This window comes from Macaca nemestrina, chromosome 8 (genome assembly GCF_043159975.1).
Source record: "Macaca nemestrina isolate mMacNem1 chromosome 8, mMacNem.hap1, whole genome shotgun sequence".
Lineage (NCBI taxonomy): Eukaryota > Metazoa > Chordata > Mammalia > Primates > Cercopithecidae > Macaca > Macaca nemestrina.
In genome coordinates this window covers 98,041,786-98,067,177 of record NC_092132.1, presented here as the reverse complement: position 1 = coordinate 98,067,177, position 25,392 = coordinate 98,041,786, and the positions used below count along the sequence as shown (strand labels likewise).

General features: G+C 41.5%; 1 protein-coding gene across 6 annotated transcripts in view; it reads left to right on the top strand.

Moving 5' to 3' along the window:
• The window catches only part of LOC105496910 (scaffold protein involved in DNA repair), a 477,476-nt gene that overhangs the window by 132,798 nt on the left and 319,286 nt on the right, over window positions 1-25,392 (top strand). For 3 of the 6 annotated variants that reach the window (XM_011767553.3, XM_011767557.3, XM_011767555.3), the window contains one exon: window positions 21,114-21,364. The exons of 2 other annotated variants lie outside the window; for them this stretch is intronic. In XM_011767553.3, coding sequence (XP_011765855.2) covers window positions 21,114-21,364 — 251 coding nt within the window. Of the gene's footprint in view, window positions 1-21,113; window positions 21,365-25,392 lie in introns of those variants that run through there. One more of the 6 variants, XM_024797625.2, reaches the window with a different exon arrangement.

Sequence of the window (25,392 nt, the reverse complement as noted above, 5' to 3'; positions counted from 1 at the left end):
GTGCAGATAAGATGCATGAGGACCTCGGAGGACCCTGTTGCTGGGCCGGGCCTGCTGTTTGCTGTGGAGCCCCCTGGCCTTGGTCACTGCCGCTTTCTGCACCCCCTGCTACTGCTTGGTGAACTTTGACCCGCCAGTTGCCTTTCTTGAGCCTCGTGATTCCCCTCCCCTCTTGCCCTGTTGTCTCTCATTTCTCCTTGGGCTCCTCAGAGCAGGTGCTGGGCTGACAATAGGTGGAGAGGGCTTCTGTAAGCCAGTCCATAGGTTTGAGTTAAGTTCTCTCCTTCTCACTGGGCTGCAGCTGAGGTCGGAAACACGTGTTTGGTTTGAGGAAGGCAAGCCAGGTGGTTTTCAGAGGTATAACTATGGGTGTAACTTGTTAAACCTGTTCACCTAAGAAAAGATTTTTTTCCTTGAATGTGTGAGAAGACCTGTAGCTTTTGTTTTGCCTCTCACTAGCTGGCTAGTTTTCACGGATAAAGTTTCAGTCGCAAAAAGCACACCATGTAAACAGTGAAAGTAGATCTCTTATTGGTAGCTTAAGCCTTTTTATTGTCTGGAATTGTTGTTTTAATTCAATAGAAAATAAAATGTCGTTAGCAACTGGGAGTCCAGTATACTCTTTATTTTGTGTTGTTTTGCTGTTCTTTTCCACACAATCAGTGAAGTTCATATTGCATAAACAGAGAGCATTCCACATGAATTAATGGTGTATGTGTGCACTGACTGCATTGGGGTGATAGACCTGTGGATAAAGACTCTGGGTCCCTCCCTCCCTCCGTACGCATTGTACCCAGAATGATTCCTGATACACACTAGGCACTCAGTTAATGTGTTACATGAATAAATTTCATTTTAGAAGTGGGAGTGGAAATGCAGGCGTATGATAACCAAATCTATTGACCTATCAGTCACCAGTACTCTTTCATTCCCCTCACTGTGAAGAGCAGTCTTGGTTTTGATGATTTTTACTTGCCATGATGTATCTTCTGTAGCATTTTTGTTGTTGCTCTTACCATCCAACCTCCTTAAAACAGTGGTTTGTATGGGATTTAAAAGCTTCTAGGCAGCCAGGGCCTTCTGACTCTCTTGTTCTTTCCTTATGGTGCTACTGACTGTGCTCGTTTGTAGTGTGACTTTAAGAAAGAGAGGCTGAACTCAGGATAGGAAGGGTGAACTTGGCATAACACTGCTCTGGGTGTTCTCAGAAGATCCTACTCGGGCAGGTCTGGGCCTGGTCAGTAATTGGGTGGGAGGCCTCAGAGAACAGAAACCGGCGACTGGCAGGAAGTGGCATGGGGAGCTCACCTGGCCTGCGAGTCTGGGCTCAGCTGGACCTGCCCCACATGGCACCAGGCGCACAAGGTGTCCTCACAGAGTCGCCCTGTGGCACACCTTTGCATGTTGACCGAGACCAAAGACTTGAGACTTCTGTTTTTGCATGAAATATGAGTCAAGTGAGAAGTTTTCTGTCTTACGATTGGTTCTCTCAAAGAATGATATTAGCTTAGTTACCATCCTCCCTTTGTTCTACCAGCTGGGTAGCATTTAGCTACAAAGGTGTAATTTTAAAATAAGGAGGTGATCATTTATTAGTGATATTCCATTATTGCTCTTGGTGTGACCTTTCTATAAATTTTAGAATTAAGAGCTTTAATTTCTGAACATTAAAGAATGGTGTTTCATCTGGCTAATTTGTTTCATACCACAGAGGCACTGCTTCATCTTGAAATTAGACTTTAATGTATTCCTGACTTGATAGCAGACACAGTTTTTCATCTAGGAGGACCCTACACATGTAGACTGTCATACACGGACTTAGGTTAAGATTTGGTTGATAGGAACTGGGACACTGCAGTCCAGAGGTAGCACTTCAGGTATTCAGGGCAATCACAAGAAGCTTTTCTGAACATTTCATAAAGAAATGTGTAGGTAGGATTACAGGAAGTAACATTAGCTTAAAGAGTAGCAATTGAACTATATAAAGCATTGTACTAATTAATTTTTAAATTCAAAGTTTTTTCTCTTTTTTTGAGATGGAATCTCACTCTGTTGCCAGGCTGGAGTGCAGTGGTACGATCTCGGCTCACTGCAACCTCTGCCTCCCTGGGTTCAAGCGATTCTCCTGCCCTCAGCGTATGGAGTAGCTAGGACTACAGGTGTGCACCACCACACCCAGCCAGTTTTTGTATTTTTAGTAGAGACGTGGATTAACCTTGTTGGCCAGGATGGTCTTGATCTCTTGACTTCGTGATCCGCCCGCCTCGGCCTCCGAAAGTGCTGGGATTACAGGCATGAGCCACCATGCCCAACCTAAAGTTTGTTATTGTTATTATTATTATTATTATTATTAATTTTTTTTTAAGAGTGATATTGTTGAATATCCACCTCTTTAGAGAACTGTAGGATTTTAAAATTGTTTTTTCTGGTCAGCTCCTGTAAGTATATGCCCGCATTTCCCCTTTTACGCACCCCTTCCCCCCACCATTGCATACATTACCAAAAAACTGGCAGATTTCAAGTTAGAGAAACAATAGGTCTTTATCTTATCGTTTTGACTGCCCAGCATTATAGATTGTCAAAATAAAGAATCCTCAAAAGGAATGGAATTGTGGAGTCATTTTAACTCCTAGTATACAGTCTGTGGGAGGCTGTCTGTGGTGAGGGGAAGCTGTAGAAATGCCCTGGAACTTTTGGGAGGCCAGGAGTTAGGGCGCTGCTGCATCCTCACCCTACCCACTACAGGCACATCTCACTGGGATCTTTTCTTCTCCATGGTCTCTTTGCCAAACAGCTGCTTTTCCAGCCCTCTACCAGGTGCTCTGTGTCTTTGTGCTGGTCCTGTGAGCATTTAAAACTCCAAATAGTATTTTATTTCTTCTTTGTTTGATCCCTAATATTTTATCTGATGCAATTAATACCATTATCCTGGCTAGCATGAACTTTGGCCTCTTCTAATACATCACTTGAACCAACTGACTCTCTCTCTCTCTGAGAGAGTTTTCATTAGTACTATTTGTTTTCTGTCTCTCTGAGAGTGTTTTCATTAGTACTATTTGGTTACTGAACTGTTTTAGAATAATAGTTATTAAAGTAATGGGCCAGAAATGAATCAGCACTTGCCAGTGTGCTGAATTACCACATTAAAATGCTATATTAACTTAATTTGCCAGAGCATTTCATCAGTGGAGTTGGAGATGGAGACAAGTCAGAATGCACAGACTTTACCACTGACCCCCAGACCCCACTGTCTCAAAGCCCTATTTAATAGATGTGGGTGATTTTGCCCAAGTTCATCATCATTCTACCAAAATACTTTGAGTGTTGTCCCCACTGCTGATGGTTCTGTTGATTTATTTGTCTTTGTGCAAGAGGACCTATGTGCTCTCTTTCTATACATCCACCTGCAGGCACACGCTTGTATTTAATTATGCTTTAGAAAATTATTTTTATAAGTAAAACTGTATATTTGTGTTTTTTAATTAAAATCTTTATAATTAATAGAAAGGAGGCTTGGGCTTGCCATTCTGATTATTTGCTTTTTCTTTCTGACTGAAGGACAGAAATTCCAGGTAGTCTCTTCATCTTTTGCAGTGTAGTGTTTCAGTGAACTTGGTAGACCTGAATGCCACCAGGTATTATTAGTATAAAATGTTCATGTTTTGATATATAGTATTTAATTCTCACAACTTACTGTTTTGGTAGGGCATTCATGAAACTCTAAAACTGGAAAGAGAATTACCTGAACAAAAATGACAGCAGTTTATCAAGGATTCCATTTTTCCCTACTGAATTCTTATGGCTACATTAGCATGTATTGGTTTGTTGAATTAATTAGTGAATGAGAGTTTACCACTCATTTTTTAAGCCCACCCAGTCCCCCTCAGTAAAGCAAAACATCAGTGTTTCTGGTGAAACTACTTTGAAATCTTTGTTCTTATATAGTTGTATATATATGTTTTTGTTAGCCTTTGAAAAAGCATAGCTTTACTGATACTTCTGGTTTTCTATTTACTTTCAAAATGCTAAAATAAAGCTTTTGTGTTACATAAGACTAATGAAACAAATCTAGCATTGAAGGAAAGTTGGAAATATTATTAGAAATCACTTTTATTTTTAGTACTTCAGTATAATTTGAATAGAAACTGGTATCCGCAGGCAGTACCCTTATACCATGTTTAAAAACTTTTTTTTTTTTTTTCAGTTAGTGGCAAACGTTTTAAAATTAGGAAAATTCACTTAGGTTTCAGATTTCTTTATCTTCCCTTGAAGAAACTCTGCTAGTTATTGGGCAGATTGCCCACGTTGCGGGAGTCAGTTTGCTCTGAGCAGCAGCTGCCAGTTTAGACAGATGTGGGGCTTCCCTCACACCCCTGCCATCCTCTCCTCCTCCTCCCTCTCACCCTCTGGGGCTGGAGGCCATGAGCTCAGACCCTCTGCTAAAAAATTCCATTGGCAACTCAAGTTAGTGGCCACTGATATATTTTTGTTTGTTTATCTAGATGGCCTAAGAAATATTTCTGTATTTCTTGTTCTGCTCATTTTAAGAAGGGAGAACAGACATCCCTAGTTACTTAACTGAAATGATGTGTCCTCTCCTACCCATGAGATCTCTTCTTGCCAGTCTCTCTCTTTTGTTCCTTCTCCCTCCATTTTGTTTTGTTTTGTTTTGTTTTGTTTCCTCTTTTGGCACCTGAGCGTCTGGATCCTCTAGGTGGCTTTTATACTCTCTACTTTTAATTTACTAAATTTTAAATATTTTTAAATAAAGAATACATACTTACGGAAAATATTTCAATTAGAACAGTAGTTAAAGCAAAGAATAATAAACTCAGCTCCCAGAATTAATCATTGTTGTTTCTTGTGTAGTCTTCAAAAACTGTTCTGTATATAAGAATATTTGTATATGTTCTTCTGTTTTTGGTTTTTCCACCCATAAGCTCTTCCTATATATGCATTAGTTTTGTAATTTTCTGTATTCTTATCAAGACTTACGGATCTATCACATTGTTTCTAATGGCTGCATGATATTTTCTTGTATAAATACCATAACCAGCACTTGATTAATGGATGATTCCAGTTTTTTGGTTTTGGGTGTTCTTTACCTATAAACTATGCTACACTATGCCTCCATGTACATATGTGTCTGGACAGTTGAATGAATAGACCCAGTAAGAGAATTGATAGGTTAAAAGTCTTTACATATTAAGTTTTAACATATCTTGCTTTTAGTCTCCCAGCACAGTCACACGAATTCATTCTTTGTCTCAGTGGCCAAGAGCTTCTGCCAGCATGTGGTTCCCAGTGAGACTGATCATCTTGTATTGGTAGTTTGTATCACGTTTCCTTGGAATGCCTGTTTGCATATTTTGCTCATTTTTTCCATTGGGTTGGCTTCCCATTTCTTATTGATTCATGGGGGTTTTTTGTACATCAAAGAAAACAAACTGCTTGTTAATTGTGGCAGATTTTTTTCTTTTTTGTCCTCTTTTGTTGTTGTTGTTTTACCAGTTTGCTGTCTTTTAAATGTTTCTACTTCGGGAAATTTTTGGACAGAGTTTTAAATTTTTATGTGGTCAGTCATTTGTTTTGTGGACTTTGTGTCATACTAGAAAAACCTTTCTCCAGTTTACAATTATTTTTAAAATGTATCCGTATTTTTAGTTCTTTATAAAATTTTTTTGATTTTTTGATCTTTTGGAAATTTATTTTGGTGTAAATAGAGAGGGATCCAGCTTTTTTTCCCTCTCTGGATAGGTAGTCAGTTGTTCCCAAGTGAGTTTCTTTTGCTTAGTGATTTGCACTCTTATTTTTATTATTTTTATATGCAATCTTATTTCTATTTGGGTATACTTCAGGAATATCAATCATTGGGTGGTCTATTCCTGTGTTAGTACCAAGCTTTTAATAACTATAGTTCTACACTATGATGTATTATTTGTAGTTGCCCTTAATTTATTTTCTCTTTTAGAATTTTCCTTGCTTAAATGAAAAAAAAACTTGAGGGAAATTCTTTAAATTTAATGGAGTAATTCTACTTGACATAAGTATTCATATACTTTATTATGTATTTTAAAAATTTTTTTGGTTTCACTGAGGCTCCTAGTTATTAACTGTTGCTTTGAAGTTCACTGAGGAAGTCAGGTGTGTAGGCCTGGAGAGGTGGGACAACGTTTTGGAAGAGTGGAGCCAGGAGTGGTAGGAAGTGGGGTGCTTCCTGCCTGTGTTACTAGATTGCTGTGGGGGCTCAAGCAAGTCACTGAAGTGTCCCTCATGGGTTCCCATGTATAGGACAGCCTGTGCCAGCATAGTTACTGATATTTAGATATAATGAGTAGTTTTCCATCACTATTTTTCATTCAGCCGTTGTGAGGAATAAATGAGTCAATACATTTATAAATATTTCAAAACTGGTAGAGCCTAGTATAAGAACTTTGATGATGATGATGATGATGATGATAGTGTTGTGGTTATTTTTTCTGTTTTACTTTAGTTGAAAGGAGCCTAATTTTCTCATGTTCCAGAAAATAAGGAGGAAGTGGCGGGGGGGGGCAAGGGGGGGAGAGAGAGAGAGACAGATATAGATATAGATATAGATACAGATACAGATATAGATTGAATTTACTGCTGTTGCCCCAGCCCCAGCACTCACCAGTTTCTGCTAGGGTACTGAAGGCAGACCTGTGTGATGAGGGGATTTTTAGGCTGAAACCTTGAAACATGAGAAAGACTTAGGGAAAGATTTGGGGTGGGAATGAGGAAGCGTATTCTAGGGCAGAAAGGGCTGTGGCGTCCACAGGCAGGGAAGAACATGGTGTGGAAACCTGAAAGCACATCAGAAAGGCTAGGGAGCAGCCAGGAGACAGACAGCTATGAGTAGAGGCCTGGTGGGAGCAGGGGCCACCTGAGGCCTTAGAGACCACAGGGCAGGTGGGGGGCATTGAATGGTATCCTAGGTGTACTGGGAAGTTGTTTATAGGATCTTAAGGAAGAGCATGGAATGCTCTGACTTAGGTTGTTCTGATTGTGGTGTGTGGGGCAGACCCTGGCAGGAGGGCAGGAGTGGAGCAAGAGACCAGCTCTGAGTCACAGCCATTGTGGTGCCAGGTGGGAGTGGGTGGAGAGAAAGGGGCACATCCTGGTTAGTTTTGGAGGTAAAACTTAGTCATGAATTGAATATCAGGGGATTTCTGACTTGCACATGGGTGGCACATGGTATTGATCAGGTGATACTGGGGTAAACAGCTGGTTTTGAGGAACATATAGGAGTTTGATTTTGAACTTGTTGTATTGAGATATTTGTGAATATGTGAATTGAACCCTTTAAGAGAAGATGGGCAGTTCTGAAATGGAGAGAGGTTGGCTGGGATATTTACAGTAACTTCCTGCATGAGCATTTCCCTTCTTCAAATACATCCCATATGCAGTCTCCACAACAGTCTTCTCAACGTGTCTTCCAAATTCATCCTCCTTGCATACTTGGAAATCTTCAAAAGCTTTCTGCTTTCTTCAGTGATATCTGAACTGTTAAACCTGACATTCAAGATCCTCCACAGTTTGCTCCTCACCCAATCCATAGGATTATGTTTTTCACATTACTGTCTCTTGCCTCCCAGTATGAACTCTAAACTCTCAGTTGCCTAGACTCGTCTATAGATCATGAAAGTCATTTTACTTTCCTGCCTTATGTGCTTTCGTCTCTCTTTTTGCATCTTTATCGGTTGAGAATTTTCCAATCCTCTGAGACTCAGTATAGGTTTTACCTCTTCCACTATGCCTGCTGGTTTTAGATCATCCAGAAATAAGGGCTCCATTTTTTGTCCATTTGGAGCACTAGTGTGAGCCATGCTTATATCTGCTTTATTTTATTTCAAGCTCTTTATGGAAGTGTGTCTCATCATATTTTCTCTCTTCCATAATACCTTATGCGTGGTGTGTACTGAATAAATATTTATTTAATATTTTCTCTATTTGGAGATTTTTTCAGGTAAGTTATCCTTTTGGTTGCAAGTAGCAGGAACCAAATGTAGCTGGTTTTAAAAGACGAGGAAATTCACTAGAACACTACTGCAAATCTTGAGTAACTTAAGATAAAGTTGAAGGATGAACTGAGCCTTGGGGCAGCCCTGGGAACCTCACCAGCAGGAGCTCATGGACTTTTCATCTAGAGGTTTGTCATTAGTGTAGCTTAACTTCCCCTTCCCAGACTCTGTCAATTCAAAATCTGGAGGAAAAGAATCTGACTAGCTTAGCATTGGTCACTTGTCTACTTGGGGCCAATCAGCTCTGACCTCTGACAGAAGTCTTATCCTAGACACATGGCTACTGAGATGTGAGATGTCCGTAACCTTATGACTGCCAGAGGTTGAAGGGTTTCCTTCTGTGGACAGAGACATTTGTTCTCTGAAAAGAGGAGTCAGAAATAAATTGCAACAGATGTGTACTACAGCAGTATTGCTAACTTTGGAAACAGAGTCAGTATTGAATACTTTATGGTTTTGAGAAATTGCAGATGGCTTTAACCAAGGTCCTGTTAGTATATTGCAATGGAAATAGGACCAGACTACTGTCTTTGTTGACTGGCTTCATAAAAACTGTTCCTTGCCTCATGCCAGTCTTGTTTGTGATATTTAATCACTAAATCAGAAGACTCCTCCTTCCAAACTTCCTTACATCAAGGAAGAAAAAAAGTCCTGATGATAATTTTATTGTATTTAAACATTAGCAGATTATGATAATAGCTACAGAGTCATTCTTTGCTCTGTGCATTTGACCATTGCAGATGTTTTACTGCTGTAAAAGTTCCTTATTTACTCATCCATATTATTTCTATAACTGGGCTATATTTCTGAAGAAAGTAATCTGTGAAAGTTTCAAGAGAGCATCAGTTGGTTAACTTTGCAAAAATAGGAAAAATATGTAAAATGTAAGTGTTTTAAAAGAAAAACAAATTTAAATCTTTGTTCTTGAAATTCATCATTTATGCAAAGTAATTTTTTTTTGTAAGGATGATTTGGTAAAGGATAAAAGTTTCTGGCTGGGCATGGTGGCTCACGCCCCAGCACTTTGGGAGGCCAAGGCAGGCGGATCATGAGGTCAGGAGATCAAGACCATCCTGGCTAACACAGTGAAACTCCATCTATACTAAAAATACAAAAAATTAGCCAGGCGTGGTGGTGGGCACCTGTAGTCTTAGCTACTTGGGAGCCTGAGGCAGGAGAATAGCGTGAACCCGGAAGGCAGAGCTTGCAGTGAGCTGAGATAATGCCACTGTACTCCAGCCTGGGCGACAGAGGGAGAGTCCATCTCAAAAAAAAAAAAGTTTCCGTGGAACACAAATTTTGCCCAAGTACATTGGGTCAGTGTGTGGCAGCAGTAGGCAACCTATCAGGAATAACTATGGTTAAGAAAAGTGGTTGATGTTTTTAAGGTACTGGGAAAGATGTCAGTGGTGTATACCAGGTCCTTCTGTTACTTTAAAATTTTAATAACAATTTTCTGAACATCTATGTGTTCCATAGATCCAGATGATTGAAAAATTAATTTTCTCTCCTACTGGAGAAACGGTTAAAGGATATGAACACACAGGAAGAAATGTGAAGAGCCGATCAACGAGTGCAAAGATGCTGAACCCTGTGAATGATCAGGGATGTGCACACTTAAATAGGAGAGAGATAACATTTCACACCCATCAGATAGTTATAAATTTAAAAGTTTAAAATTACTCAGTGATGCTGATAGTGTGCCACAGCTTTCAAACACTGCTGATGAGCATTTCTGTCAGCACAGGGTCTCTATAGAACCATCTCACAATTGCCAGTGTAGTTGACAATGGACTGTCCAAGAATCCACTGGGCTAGTGTATACCACTGAGAAGCTAGCATGTATGTGCCCAGTGAAACAAGTATAGTACTACATGTTACAGTTTTATTGTAATGTGAAAATTTACAAAACTCTTAAGTGTCTACCAACAGTGAAATAGGTAAGTAAAAAGTGGTATAGTCAGAATATAGCAATGAAAATTAGTGATCTACAGCTGCCGTGTCCTTGCAAAATAGTTCGTTTGTATGTGTGCTATTAAAAAAAATCAAAACAGATAATAATGAAATGCCAAATTCAGGAGAGAGTTGCCTCTAAGGAGAACAGGCACAGGAAGAGAAATACAGGACATTTCACCCATACCATTAAAAAAAAATCTAAAGAAAAATTTGCATTGTATTAAAATTTGACAGAAGGTGATGGGTACATCTACTTGTTATTTTTTTTCCCTACCTTTCTGTGCCCTTAAATATTTCATAATAAATAGTCATTATCTGTATCTTAAAATATTTCTCAAAGAATTTTTCCATTTTTGGATGATTAAGCTGGGAATGGGGGAGTCAACTTGTTCAAAGTAACAAAGTAGTTAAATAGTTGAGCTGTGATCAAAAACAAGTCTGTCTTGTTCCAAAACTCATGACCCTCCTTTCTCATTAATCTGATTCTACAATGTAGAGAGGGAATACAAGCTTGAACCTATGAACCTGCAGTCGCCTTTGACCTATCTCTGACTATTCCCTCTCTCTTCCACCCGGTCCCTGGCACACACTTATCTGTGCACACATGCATACGTGTACATATCATTCTTTCTGAAAGATTACGTGTTCCTCACAGTCAGGCTCAGGCCAAGAGAGCTGGTGTCTGGTGAGCCAGTAGGCCCTCTCTGTCTGTGGCGTGAGCATTCCTCCATGTTCATCTGGGGTTATGGGCATGGGGAATGTTCTAAAATATAATATGCTAAAATGGTGGCTTCTAGTTATCCTTTCCTAAAGGTGTTCCTTCTGCCTTGGTTCCTGTTAGAAATGACTACATGGGCCAGGTGCAGCAGCTCACACCTGTAATCTCAGCCCTTTGGGAGGCTGAGGTGGGAGGATGGCTTGAGCTCAGGAATTTGATACCATCCTGGGCAACAAAGTGAGACCTTGTCTCTACAAAAAAAAGTTTTAAAAATAGCCAGGCATGGTGGCACACATCTGTAGCCTCAGCTACTTGAGAGGCTGCGGTGGGACGATCACTCAATCCCAGGAGAGTCAAGGCTGCAGTGAGCTGTGTTCACGCCACCACACTTCAGCTTGGACAAGAGAATAAGATCCTGTTTTTTAAAAAACAAAAAACAAACAAAGTAAATAATTAATTAAAAAACGACTACACAAAGAATCCAGGATTTGCTCTGTGGGTTTAAGACAGTGTTTGTCTTTTTGGTTGTCTACAGAAGACATTCTTGGTGTTCCTCATTGTCTTTTGTATAGAAATCCTCTTAGAAACCGAGAAAAAAGTTTTAACAGAAAATAAATACAAATTTTAAAATATTAAATTTAAAACCAAACAACATGTAAACTATAGGGGCTAAAAAGAATAGCTAACATTTGCTAAATGTTTATACGTTAGCATTTATTACTGCATCTCCAATTTGAAGATGAGGAAATAACCTCATCAAGGACACTACCTTAGGGAAGTTAAATAAATTCCCTAAGGTAGCCCACTAGTAGGGAGTAGGGCTGAGACCACAACAGTGTTCGAGTCAGACACCACTTTTATTGGGAAAGACCTTCTAGGCTGCTACCGCTCCAAGCAGTCTTCTCCATTTCTACATCTGCTGTATGCAGGGTACGTTTGGAATTGTCCATAAATTGTTTTGTATTTTTAGTTTAGTTTTTCCTTCAGTTTTTAAATTGGGTATAAGGATGCAAGAGCAAGGATGGACTTGAAAATTTCTTTATACTACTGTAGCAGCTAACATAGCATGTGGGTAGTTGGCATTCAGTGCATTCTTAGATATTAGCTAGTTCTCACTGAGGAAGCAATAGCTTAAAATACCTAAAATTTGTTATCATGGATTGATGCTGAGAATTTTGAAGTACTACCTGAGCTGCTAAGTCTTACCAGTTTTACTGATGTTAAATTCTTCACTGAGGAAATTCATTTGGATTTCATGGTTTTCATGATTTTAACTTAAGCATCGTCTTGCCAGGTTGTTCACAGCTGAGCAAATGTACCTTTTTATGCCATCCTTTCTGGGAAGGAAAATAAAATATGCCTATCCAAACTTTCTAAAACAAATTGTCACATCTGCTGTTTTCATTTTATCTTCCATTTATTCTTTAAGGCACATTCTTACCAAGGTCCCATGGATTTCTTGTATCTGTACAATTTCTCTTTTGTCAAATGCAGAACACTGTTCAGTCTCTTGTCACCTGAAGACAGCATGAATGTTCTTGATGTTTCCAAGGTTCCAATCTGGACCTTCTCTTCTTCTTTCACATACTTTTCCATAGATAGTCTTCTCCAGCCCTCGTGCCTTCACATCCTGATTCTCATGATTTCTGAAGTTGTGTTCCCATCCCACATCACTCTTAGAATTCCAGACCTGCAGAGCCACTGCCTGTTGACCAGTTTTTCCCCAGGTATCTTATAGGCACCACAACATTCACACATCAAAACCAGCTTGAGTATTAGCAACTCCTGCCCGAATGTATTTCCTGCTATACTGAATTTGGTCCTCAAGTGTTATTGCATCCTTTTCCTCGTATTCTTTTCAGTCCACCTCTTTATTCCCACTACCACTCAGATCCTCTCAATGTCTTGCTCTGACTATGGAAGAGCCTTTTAGCTAGCTGCCCTTCCCCAGCCAGCGTGATTTCCTCCCTCTCTGTATCACCATTCAAATGTTCGAATGGTCAATTCCACATTACCATCTGAGGTTGTTAGCTCCTGTGTCAAGCTGCCAGTGGCTCTCTCCTGCCTCAGAATATTGGTCCTACTCTTTCTTCTCCCTGGAATGTCCTTCCCTCTTCTCTCTGTCTAATTAATCCACACTTAGCATTGAACTTCAGGTGCCAGATTCTGGGAAGCAGCGCTCTTTTACTTTTTCTTTTTTTCTGTCTGTCTTTCCTTTCCTTTCTTTCCTTCTTTTCTTTTTTCTCTCTCTCTTTCTCTCTCTCTCTCTCTCTCTTTCTTTCTCTTTCTTTCTTTCTTTCTTTCTTTCTTTCTTTCTTTCTTTCTTTCTTTCTTTCTTTTGTCTGTCTTGTCTTTCCTTTCTTTCCTTCTTTTCTTTTCTCTCTCTTTCTCTCTTCCTTTCCTTTTCTTTTTTTTTCTTTTATTTTCTTTTCTTTTCCCCTCCCTGCCTCCCTCCCTCCCTGAACCTCCTTCCTTCCCACTCTGTCACCCAGGGTGGAGTGCAGTGGCATGATCTCAGCTCACTGCAACCTCCGCCTCCCAGGGTCTCAAGCCATTCTCCTGTCTCAGCTTCCCCGATAGCTGGGATTACAGGTGTGCACCACCACACCCGGCTAATTTTTGTATTTTTAGTAGAGACAGGGTTTTGCCATGTTGGCCAGGCTGCTTTCAAACTCCTGGCCTCAAGTGATCTGCCCGCCTTAGCCTTCCAAAGTGCTGGGATTACACCCACCCAACCAGAAACAGACCTTTTCTGACACTTAACTCTTCTCTCTCCCTGTGCCTCTCCTGGCTTTGTCGCCTTTCTTATGTGTTCTCCTTGGAGCCCAAGCAGTATCTCCATGGCAGCATTCCTACCAGTGTTTTATTTATTTATTTATTTTTATTATTACACTTTAAGTTCTAGGGTACATGTGCATAACGTGCAGGTTTGTTACATATGTATACTTGTGCCATGTTGCTGTGCTGCACCCATCAACTCATCTTTTACATCAGGTATAACTCCCAATGCAATCTCTCCCCCCTCCCCCCTCCCCATGATAGGCCCCGGTGTATGATGTTCCCCTTCCCGAGTCCAAGTGATCTCATTGTTCAGTTCCCAACTATGAGTGACAACATGCGGTGTTTGGTTTTCTGTTCTTGTGATAGTTTGCTGAGAATGATGGTTTCCAGCTGCATCCATGTCCCTACAAAGGACACAAACTCATCCTTTTTTATGGCTGCATAGTATTCCATGGTGTATATGTGCCACATTTTCTTAATCCAGTCTGTCACTGATGGACATTTGGGTTGATTCCAAGTCTTTGCTATTGTGAATAGTGCCGCAGTAAACATACGTGTGCATGTGTCTTTATAGCAGCATGATTTATAATCCTTTGGGTATATACCCAGTAATGGGATGGCTGGGTCATATGGTACTTCTAGTTCTAGATCCTTGAGGAATCGCCATACTGTTTTCCATAATAGTTGAACTAGTTTACAATCCCACCAACAGTGTAAAAGTGTTCCTATTTCTCCACATCCTCTCCAGCACCTGTTGTTTCCTGACTTTTTAATGATTGCCATTCTAACTGGTGTGAGATGGTATCTCATTGTGGTTTTGATTTGCATTTCTCTGATGGCCAGTGATGATGAGCATTTTTTCATGTGTCTGTTGGCTGTATGAATGTCTTCTTTTGAGAACTCTGTGTTCATATCCTTTGCCCACTTTTTGATGGGGTGGTTTGTTTTTTTCTTGTAAATTTGTTTGAGTTCTTTGTAGGTTCTGGATATTAGCCCTTTGTCAGATGAGTAGATTGCAAAAATTTTCTCCCATTCTGTAGGTTGCCTGTTCACTCTGATGGTAGTTTCTTTTGCTGTGCAGAAGCTCTTTAGTTTAATTAGATCCCATTTGTCAATTTTGGCTTTTGTTGCTGTTGCTTTTGGTGTTTTAGACATGAAGTCCTTGCCCATGCCTATGTCCTGAATGGTATTCCCTAGGTTTTCTTCTAGGGTTTTTATGGTATTAGGTTTAACATTTAAGTCTCTAATCCATCTTCAATTAATTTTTGTATAAGGAGTAAGGAAAGGATCCAGTTTCAGCTTTCTACTTATGGCTAGCCAATTTTCTCAGCACCACTTATTAAATAGGGAATCCTTTCCCCATTTCTTGTTTTTCTGAGGTTTGTCAAAGATCAGATGGCTGTAGATGTGTGGTATTATATCTGAGGACTCTGTTCTGTTCCACTGGTCTATATCTCTGTTTTGGTACCAGTACCATGCTGTTTTGGTTACTGTAGCTTTGTAGTATAGTTTGAAGTCAGGTAGCGTGATGCCTCCAGCTTTGTTCTTTTGACTTAGAATTGTCTTGGCAATGCGGGCTCTTTTTTGGTTCCATATTAATTTTAAAGTAGTTTTTTCCAATTCTGTGAAGAAACTCATTGGTAGCTTGATGGGGATGGCATTGAATCTATAAATAACCTTGGGCAGTATGGCCATTTTCACGATATTGATTCTTCCTATCCATGAGTATGGTATGTTCTTCCATTTGTTTGTGTCCTCTTTTATTTCACTGAGCAGTGGTTTGTAGTTCTCCTTGAAGAGGTCCTTCACATCCCTTGTAACTTGGATTCCTAGGTATTTTATTCTCTTTGAAGCAACTGTGAATGGAAGTTCATTCCTGATTTGGCTCTCTGTTTGTCTGTTACTGGTGTGTAAGAATGCTTGTGATTTTTGCACATTAATTTTGTATCCTGAGACTTTGCTGAAGTTGCTTATCAGCTTAAGGAGATTTTGGGCTGAGACAATGGGGTTTTCTAAATATACAATCATGTCATCTGCAAAGAGGGACAATTTGAATTCTTCTTTTCCTAACTGAATACCCTTGATTTCTTTCTCTTGCCTCATTGCCCTAGCCAGAACTTCCAACACTATGTTGAATAGGAGTGGTGAGAGAGGGCATCCATGTCTTGTGCCAGTTTTCAAAGGGAATTTTTCCAGTTTTTGCCCATTCAGTATGATATTGGCTGTGGGTTTTTCATAAATAGCTCTTATTATTTTGAGATACGTTCCATCAATACCGAATTTATTGAGCGTTTTTAGCATGAAGGGCTGTTAAATTTTGTCGAAGGCCTTTTCTGCATCTATTGAGATAATCATGTGGTTTTTCTCTTTGGTTCTGTTTATATGCTGGATTACGTTTATTGATTTGCATATGTTGAACCAGCCTTGCATCCCAGGGATGAAGCCCACTTGATCATGGTGGATAAGCTTTTTGATGTGCTGCTGGATCTGGTTTGCCAGTATTTTATTGAGGATTTTCACATAAATGTTCATCAGAGATAATGATCTAAAATTCTCCTTTTCTGTTGTGTCTCTGCCAGGCTTTGGTATCAAGATGATGCTGGCCTCATAAAATGAGTTAGGGAGGATTCCCTCTTTTTCTATTGATTGGAATAGTTTCAGAAGGAATCGTGCCAGCTCCTCTTTGTACCTCCGGAAGAATTCAGCTGTGAATCCATCTGGTCCTGGACTTTTTTTGGTTGGTAGACTATTAATTATTGCCTCCATTTCAGAGCCTGCTATTGGTCTATTCAGGAATTCAGCTTCTTCCTGGTTTAGTCTTGGGAGAGTGTAAGTGTCCAGGAAATTATCCATTTCTTCTAGATTTTCTAGTTTATTTGCGTAGAGGTGTTTATAGTATTCTCTGATGGTAGTTTGTATTTCTGTGGGGTCGGTGGTGATATCCCCTTTATCATTTTTTATTGCGTCTATTTGATTCTTCTCTCTTTTCTTCTTTATTAGTCTTGCTAGCAGTCTCTCAGTTGTGTTGATCTTTTCAAAAAACCAACTCCTGGATTCATTGATTTTTTTGGAGGGTTTTTTTGTGTCTCTATTTCCTTCAGTTCTGCTCTGATCTTAGTTATTTCTTGCCTTCTGCTAGCTTTTGAATGTGTTTGCTCTTGCTTCTCTAATTCTTTTAATTGTGATGTTAGAGTGTCAATTTTAGATCTTTCCAGCTTTCTCTTGTGGGCATTTAGTGCTATAAATTTCCCTCTACACACTGCTTTAAATGTGTCCCAGAGATTCTGGTATGTTGTATCTTTGTTCTCATTGGTTTCAAAGAACATCTGTATTTCTGCCTTCATTTCGTTATGTTCCCAGTAGTCATTCACGAGCAGGTTATTCAGTTTCCATGGAGTTGAGTGGTTTTGATTGAGTTTCTTAGTCCTGAGTTCTAGTTTGATTGCACTGTGGTCTGAGAGACAGTTTGTTATAATTTCTGTTCTTGTACATTTGCTGAGGAGTGCTTTACTTCCAATTATGTGGTCAATTTTGGAATAAGTGTGATGTGGTGCTGAGTAGAATGTATATTCTGTTGATTTGGGGTGGAGAGTTCTGTAGATGTCTATTAGGTCTGCTTGCTGCAGAGATGAGTTCAATTCCTGGATATCCTTGTTAACTTTCTGTCTCGTTGATCTGTCTAATGTTGACAGTAGGGTGTTGAAGTCTCCCATTCTTATTGTATGGGAGGCGAAGTCTCTTTGGAAGTCTCTAAGGATATGCTTTATAAATCTGAGTGCTCCTGTATTGGGTGCATATATATTTAGGATAGTTAGCTCTTCCTGTTGAATTGATCCCTTTACCATTATGTAATGGCCTTCTTTGTCTCTTTTGATCTTTGACAGTTAAAACTCTGTTTTATCAGAGACTAGTATTGCAACCCTTACTTTTTTTTGTTCTCCATTTGCTTGGTAGATCTTCCTCCATCTTTTTATTTTGAGCGTATGTATGTCTCTGCATGTGAGATGGGTCTCCTGAATACAGCAAACTGATGGGTCTTGACTCTATCCAGTTTGCCAGTCTGTGTCTTTTAATTGGAGCATTTAGTCCATTTACATTTAAGGTTAATATTGTTATGTGTTAACTTGATCCTGCCATTATGATATTAACTGGTTATTTTGCTTGTTAGTTGATGCAGTTTCTTCCTAGCCTTGATGGTCTTTACATTTTGGCATGTTTTTGCAATGGCTGGTACCGGTTGTTCCTTTCCATGTTTAGTGCTTCCTTCATGGTCTCTTGTAAGGCAGGCCTGGTGGTGACAAAATCTCTAAGCGTTTGCTTATCTGTAAAGGATTTTATTTCTCCTTCACTTATGAAGCTTAGTTTGGCTGGATATGAAATTCTGGGTTGAAAATTCTTTTCTTTAAGAATGTTGAATATTGGCCCCCACTCTCTTCTGGCTTGTAGAGTTTCTGCCCAGAGATCTGCTGTTAGTCTGATGGACTTCCCTTTGTGGGTAACTCGACCTTTCTCTCTGGCTGCCCTTAAGATTTTTTCCTTCATTTCCACTTTGGTGAATCTGGCAATTATGTGTCTTGGAGTTTCTCTTCTCGAGGAGTATCTTTGTGGCGTTCTCTGTATTTCCTGAAGTTGAATGTTGGCCTGCCCTACTAGGTTGGGGAAGTTCTCCTGGATGATATCCTGAAGAGTGTTGTCCAACTTGGTTCCATTTTCCCCCTCACTTTCAGGCACCCCAATCAGACGTAGATTTGGTCTTTTTACATAATCCCATACTTCTTGCAGGCTTTGTTCATTTCTTTTTCTTCTTTTTTCTTTAGGTTTCTCTTCTCGCTTCATTTCATTCATTTGATCCTCAATCGCTGATACTCTTTCTTCCAGTTGATCGAGTCGGTTACTGAAGCTTGTGCATTTGTCCGATATTTCTCATGTCATGGTTTTCATCTCTGTCAGTTCGTTTAGGGCCTTCTCTGCATTAAGTATTCTAGTTATCAATTCTTCCACTCTTTTTTCAAGATTTTTAGTTTCTTTGCACTGGGTACGTAATTCCTCCTTTAGCTCTGAGAAGTTTGATGGACTGGAGCCTTCTCTCATCTCGTCAAAGTCATTCTCCATCCAGCTTTGATCCGTTGCTGGATATGAGCTGCGTTCCTTTGCAGGGGGCGATGCACTCTTATTTTTTGAATTTCCAGCTGTTCTGCCCTGCTTTTTCCCCATCTTTGTGGTTTTATCTGCCTCTGGTCTTTGATGATGGTGACGTACTGATGGGGCTTTGGTGTGGGTGTCCTTCCTGTTTGTTAGTTTTCCTTCTAACAGTCAGGACCCTCAGCTGTAGGTCTGCTGGAGATTGCTTGAGGTCCACTCCAGACCCTGTTTGCCTGGGTATCAGCAGCAGAGGCTGCAGAAGATAGAATATTGCTGAACAGCGAGTGTACCTGTCTGATTCTTGCTTTGGAAGCTTCCTCTCGGGTTTACTCCACCGTGTGAGGTGTGGGGTGTCGGTCTGCCCCTAGTGGGGGATGTCTCCCCGTTAGGCTACTCAGGGGTCAGGGACCCACTTGACCAGGCAGTCTGTCCGTTCTCAGATCTCAACTTCCTTGTTGGGAGATCCACTGCTCTCTTCAAAGCTGTCAGACAGAGTCATTTGCGTCTGCAGAGGTTTCAGCTGCTTTTTGTCGTTGTTGTTGTTGTTGTTGTTTAGCTGTGCCCTGTCCCCAGAGGTGGAGTCTACAGAGACAGGCAGGCCTCCTTGAGCTGCTGTGAGCTCCACCCAGTTCGAGTTTCCCAGCCGCTTTATCTACTTAAGCCTCAGCAATGGCGGGTGCCCCTCCCCCAGCCTGGCTGCTGCCTTGCCCTTAGATCGAAGACTGCTGTGCTAGCAATGAGGGAGGCTCCGTGGGCTTGGGATCCTCCCGGCCAGGTGTGGGATATAATCTCCTAGTGTGCCCGTTTGCTGAGATCCTTGGTAGAGCACAGCATTGGGGTGGGAGTTACCCGATTTTCCAGGTGCTGTGTGTCTCATTTCCCCTGGCTAGGAAAAGGGATTCCCTTCCCCCTTGCGCTTCCCAGGTGATGCGATGCCTCTCCCTGCTTCAGCTCTGGCTGGTCAGGCTGCAGCAGCTGACTAACACCGACTGTCCCACACTCCCTAGTGAGATGAACCCAGTACCTCAGTTGAAAATGCAGAAATCACCTGTCTTCTGTGTCGCTCGCGCTGGGAGTTGGGAGACTGGAGCTGTTCCTATTCGGCCATCTTGCTCCGCCCGTCCCTAGCAGTGTTTTATAACTATCTGGGACTGGTCTTCCCCATCCTCACAAGCAGCATGAATCCTCTTCATGGTTGCATGTGAGTCCCCAGCCCAAGCCTCCTGTGGTTGGTTATTTGTTGACTTATTTCTAGGATAGTGGTTCTTAACTGCGGGTGATTTTTTCTTGGTGAAGCCGCATCTCTACTAAATATACAAAAATTAGCCAGGCATCATGCTGGGCACCTGTAGTCCCAGCTACTTTGGAGGCTCAGGCAGGAGAATCACTTGAACCCGAGAAGCAGAGGTAGCTGTGAGCCAAGATCATGCCACTGCACTCCAGCCTGGGTGGCAGAGTGAGACTCTGTCTCAAAGAAAAAAGAAAAAAGAGTTTAACCATATAATCCTCAGAAAAAAAGCCCTTTGTTTTATGTAGCTAATGATGTAAATTCTAGTGCCACCCCCAATATTTAGGTAGTGAATTAGATGGGACTTCTAGTGCACTGGAAGCTAGGATATTGAAAGATGAATTGTTGCTGACACAGAATAATATGGAATTGACCTATACAATGAAGTAATAGGAAAATAAAATCCTATTGTGCTTTAAATTTGGCGTGTGTCTTGGCAAAGACAGAAAACATCAGAGAAGGTTTTGATTCTTCCCTCCAGAATTGGCCATATGGTTTTTTTTTTTTATTGGCCATACGATATGAATTCTTGTTTTATTATCAGCTTTCAAAAAATTATTATTTTGAAAGTTTAGAAATCTGAGTTGGAGAAAGAAACATTTTAGGAAATGTTAGGAAAAGGAGACAGTGACTCATATTCTTAAATAGTTCCTGTTGATATTTGCAATTTCAAACTTGTCTCTGGAAATAATTATATAATTGTATGGAGAGAGTCAAGTCTTGATCTTTACCCTTGCGGACTTCTTTTGGCAAATTAAATGATTTATACCTGAAGAGACAATTTAGCTTCATGTTAAATTTCAAAATCCAAGAAATACTTTCTTTTCAGTAGCTGTCAGATTGTATTGATGATCATCAGCTTTTCAGATGAGTGTTATTAGTTCAGTTTTGGAGATTGCCTGTATGTGTGGTACTGTCTTGTAGTTTTCTGAAAGAAGATTGGAGTATTTATACTTATTTTTGTGGATTCTGTGAGGTAAAGTCTGGCTTACAGTTGATTTAACCTCTTCTTGGTCTTGGTTACTTTTGGATTTTGTCAGAACAGAAGTTTAAGCTGCAGATACTGTGTTCAAAAAGGTCCTTCAAGAAATATAACTGTAAGGAAATGGAATGATAGATGTATATAAATATGAACTTGAATCAAGTATGCTTTGTATTTAAAAATATGCCTTTTAATTTTTTTCAGCCAAGTTCTATAGAAATTTTAGAGTATTCATCAGATAGTGAAAAAGAAGATGACTTGGAAAATGTCCTACTCATTGATTCGGAATCCCCTCACAAATACCATGTGGAGTTTGAATCAGATGCAAGACAGATTGTGGAGAGACTGATAGACCCAAAGACAAAATCAACGGAGACCATTTTACATACACCTCAGAAACCCACAGCTAAGTTTCCCAGGACTCCAGAAAAGTCAGCGAAGAAGAAGCTCTTAAGGTTAAATTATACCCTTTTAAATACTCTTTTTTAATTTTTCTCTTTCTTTAAAAACCCAAATATCTAAAATGTTAATTTTAAAATACTTCTATATGAAGTCCTAAGTTCTGGAGCCGATTAATAGAATGTTCGTCCAAGTTGAGGGTGATAGCTTCAGTCATGCCCAGCGGATGTGACTGCCTTTCTTAATGGAGATTTATTTGAGTTATCAAATGTTATTGAGAGTCAGTGTTCTAGGTGCTGTGGAGACAAGTATATAATTGTTCTGTTCTTGAGTAACTTACAATCTAAAAAGGGAAATGGAAATATGTATAGATCGTGTCAGATTACTTTTATGAGAGAGATCTGCCAGGGCAACACTTGCAAGTGCAAAAAAAGTATGAGAGAGCAGAACCCACAGACAAGACGTGTCTGGTGTGCCATGAACTACAGTGTCAGTCTGGGGCTAGGCTGTGGCCATGATGAGCAAAGCAGGAAAGATAACATGAAGGAGCCTGTAGGGACCTTCCCCAATCCTGTGTAATACAAGGTTCTCTTTGTTGTTGAACCAAACAATACCAAGCAAAGACTCAATGAAAGTAAAAAAAGAGAGGCCAGGGGGTGGCTCACGCCTGTAATCCCAGCACTTTGGGAGGCCGAGGCGGGTGGATCACGAGGTCGGGAGTTCGAGACCAGCCTGGCCAACATGGTGAAACCCCGTCTCTGCTGAAAATACAAAAATTAGCTGCGCATGGAGGCACGCACCTGTAATCCCAGCTACACGGGAGGCTGAGGCAGGAGAATTGCTTGAACCTGGGAGGTGGAGGTTGCAATGAGCTGAGATCGTGCCATTGCACTCCAGCCTGGGCGACAGGGCGAGACTCTGTCTCAAAAAACAACAACAAAAAAAGAAAGTAAGAAAGAGAACCTGTATGAAGCATGGCCACAAAAGCAAAAGTAGTAGAGCATTTCAAGGCAAAGGAGTTTCAGTAGAAAGAGTGAATGTGATCATGAAGAGTGTAGGTGTTAGATCCACAGATGATATTGTAACATCATGAGAAGACAAGCCTGGTGTGCACTGAGGGGAGCCCAGGGTCTGTGGCTGAAGTAGAACACGGTTCAAGGAGTGAAGACAGGGTCATGGCTCTTATGTGGGAGTTGGGGACCAGGCAGGAGGGCTTTGATTCCTCTCTTCGGGATTGCCAGTCACCTGGAAAAGATCCAGCCTCTAGAGAAGGTTCAGGGAATAGGAGAGACAGATTTTGAAAACAATGGGGTTCTGAATAAACAGAGTTTGCACCGTAGCTCAATCAGCATCCTGAAGAGGAGGTAGGGAAGGAAGGTGGAGAGGAGAGACCCAGCTTGAGTACACCAGTGGAGGAAAGAGCATGAGGATGTGGCCAAGTCTAGTGGTATGGCCAGGGCACAGAGATCCATTCATGCCTACTCACCATGAGACAGAAGGCCTTATGCCCAAAGTAAAGAAGTTGTGGCCTCAAAAAAGAATGTAATTTGTAATAGTAATAGAATGTAATTTGTAATAGAAGGTGGTTTGTAATAGTCTTTGGGAAGAAAGGAAAGGAAGCCCATTAGAGGAATTAGCATGTCTTTGTTGGTGAAGGTGATGCCATGCAATTACAGAAAGTCATGTCCCCAGCCCTGCTGAGGGCCTACCACTTGCCAAGCACTGTTCATGCACAGGAGCAAGCAAAGTGGAATGGTTGCTCATAACAGAGAGCAAAGGTGAATGGAGCCCGGCCTGTGTCGGGGGAAGCGTAATACAGAGCCAAGAAGTAAAATAGATGTCAAGTCAGAGAGAGAAATTTTATGGAGAAAAGGCAGAAAAAGGGGGACAGAGAAGGGTCCAGAGGTGGGGGAGGACATTTCAGTTTGAAACAGGCTCAGGGAAGCCCTGAGGAGGTGTCTCATTGAGCAGCTGGAAGAATAGAGTGTGCAGTGGAGCAGGTGCTTTTGTTTTTGTATCTTTGATTGACAATCATGAGGCTTTTGGCCATTTTCAGTTAGACATTATACATCTTAGTGGGACTATGAGTCTGCAGTCCACGGGCAGGCTTGGTGTTGGAGATGTGAATGCGTAGACTTCAGTGTCCAGATCTTTTGAAGCATGAACTAGGTCAGGTCACAGGAGATCCACTGCTAGGCGAGAGGAGAACCTGTCCAAGGCCTGAGTCCTGGGTGCTCTGCAGAAGTTGGGGTGTGGAGGGAGAGACTGCTGAGGGAGGAGCCAAAACAAAGGGAGCATGGTGTGTTGAGGCAAGTGAGGAGAGAGGGTGACCCACTGTGACAGACGCTGCCAGGGCTGACCTCTGTGATTCCACGGTGAAGGGCAGGGTGTGCAGCCATCTCAGTGGCGTGACCAGGCAAAGCAGACTGCCATGGACTCGAGAGAATGGAAAGAGAGAAACTGAAGACAGCACGATGGAACTCTGGAGAAGTTTTGCTTTAAGGGGAACAGATCAATAGTGCATTAGTTGAAAGTGAATGTGAGGGTCAAGGTTTCTTATTTTAAAGGTGGTAGAAATTTCATCATGTTTGTATGTTGATAGGAAAGTCCAAGAGAAAAGGGGAAACTGCTGAGGCAGGGGAGGGAGGGGACAACTGATGGAGTTGTCTCTGCCATGGTGAAGGGAGGCACAAACAGGGGTGACTTTGTCAGGAGCTCAGAGTGTGCACCCATGGCCGGAGCAGCCAGAGCCCATGCAGGTGCCGGAATGGACCTGGTGAGGAGCAGACAGGCCATCCACGGATAGCTGGGAAGGCGAAGTCCCTGCCGTTTCAGGCACGTGTATCTGACTTGGGAACTAGTTCTTTCTGATAATTCTATTCCAGTAAAATGGGGCAGTCCTTCATTAGCTGACAGGGAGGATGAGGAGGGAGCTGTGGAGGTCTGAGGAGAGAGAATCTGTGAGATGGGCATATAGTGGGAACAAATGAACTGGAGAAGGGCTCCAGGGCTGTCTGACAGGATCAGGCCCTGTTGGGAAGTTGTGGTCACGGACTGAGTTTGAGACCGATCAGCCAGTGTGGATTCGACCCTTGGGCTGCACATATGGGCAGAGCACAAGGATGGTCCGGGGGCGCACTAAAAGGGGTTGACAGGAGTTCCGAGAGTAACTATAGTAATGACCTGTGAAACCTAAGCTGGGTAAGGTGGGAATGAGAACATGCAGGATGTGGATCATGGTGAGTTGGGGTAGAACTCACTGATTGAGGACTGGTGAAAGGTTGGTCAAACACTTACGGAGTCAGGCTACTGTAAGTGATGAGCTGGGGCAGTAAGGATGACGGGCGCCCAGAGTTGAGCCGCTGGAGGGAGGTAGTTCGGGACATCAAGATTAGAGTAGCTGACGGGGGTGAGGACACTGTCTTGGAGCTAGGCGGGCACTGACATGCCTGCCCTGGCACTGGGCAGGCTGGGTTGGAGCTGGAGTGTAACGGAGGGTGCCAGATGGTCTGGAAGCTGCAGTGAAGAGCAAGGCCGTCCCTTCGTGGCTTTTCAGGCCCGGTGAGAGGGTAGGGGAGAGAACACAGTGCTGTTTAAGGTCACTGTCAGGGAGTCCTCAATAGAAGGTGGAGGGGACATTCATAGAAGTGGCTGAAGCTGCTCAAACAACATGCGATTGATCATTTTCTTGTTGTGATTTCTAGGAATAACTAAATGAAGATGTCTGTTTTGAAGTTACTATGCTTAAATACTAAAAATGAGATTGGTGTGCTTAGGGTTGTTAGTCTCAGGCCTTCAAACTGAAGAGTTCCTGTTTCACTGAGCTGTCTAGAAAGGCCTGTGACTGCTTTGACTGCCTTTGGTGAAGGGATGGTGGTTTGTGGTGATTAAAAACTTTTTTTTACCTGATAAAGGCCAGGTAGCAAGGATTGAGAGAGGTAGTTGGCATTTGAAGCCTGGAGCACACTGGCCCTTCTCTCTCCGGTTTGCCCTGTGGGAAATGTCACTCAGTCTCTTTTGGCTTTCTTTTTCTTGTCTTGTCTTGTCTTTTTTTTTTTTATTCATGGAACTATTTGAAGCATAA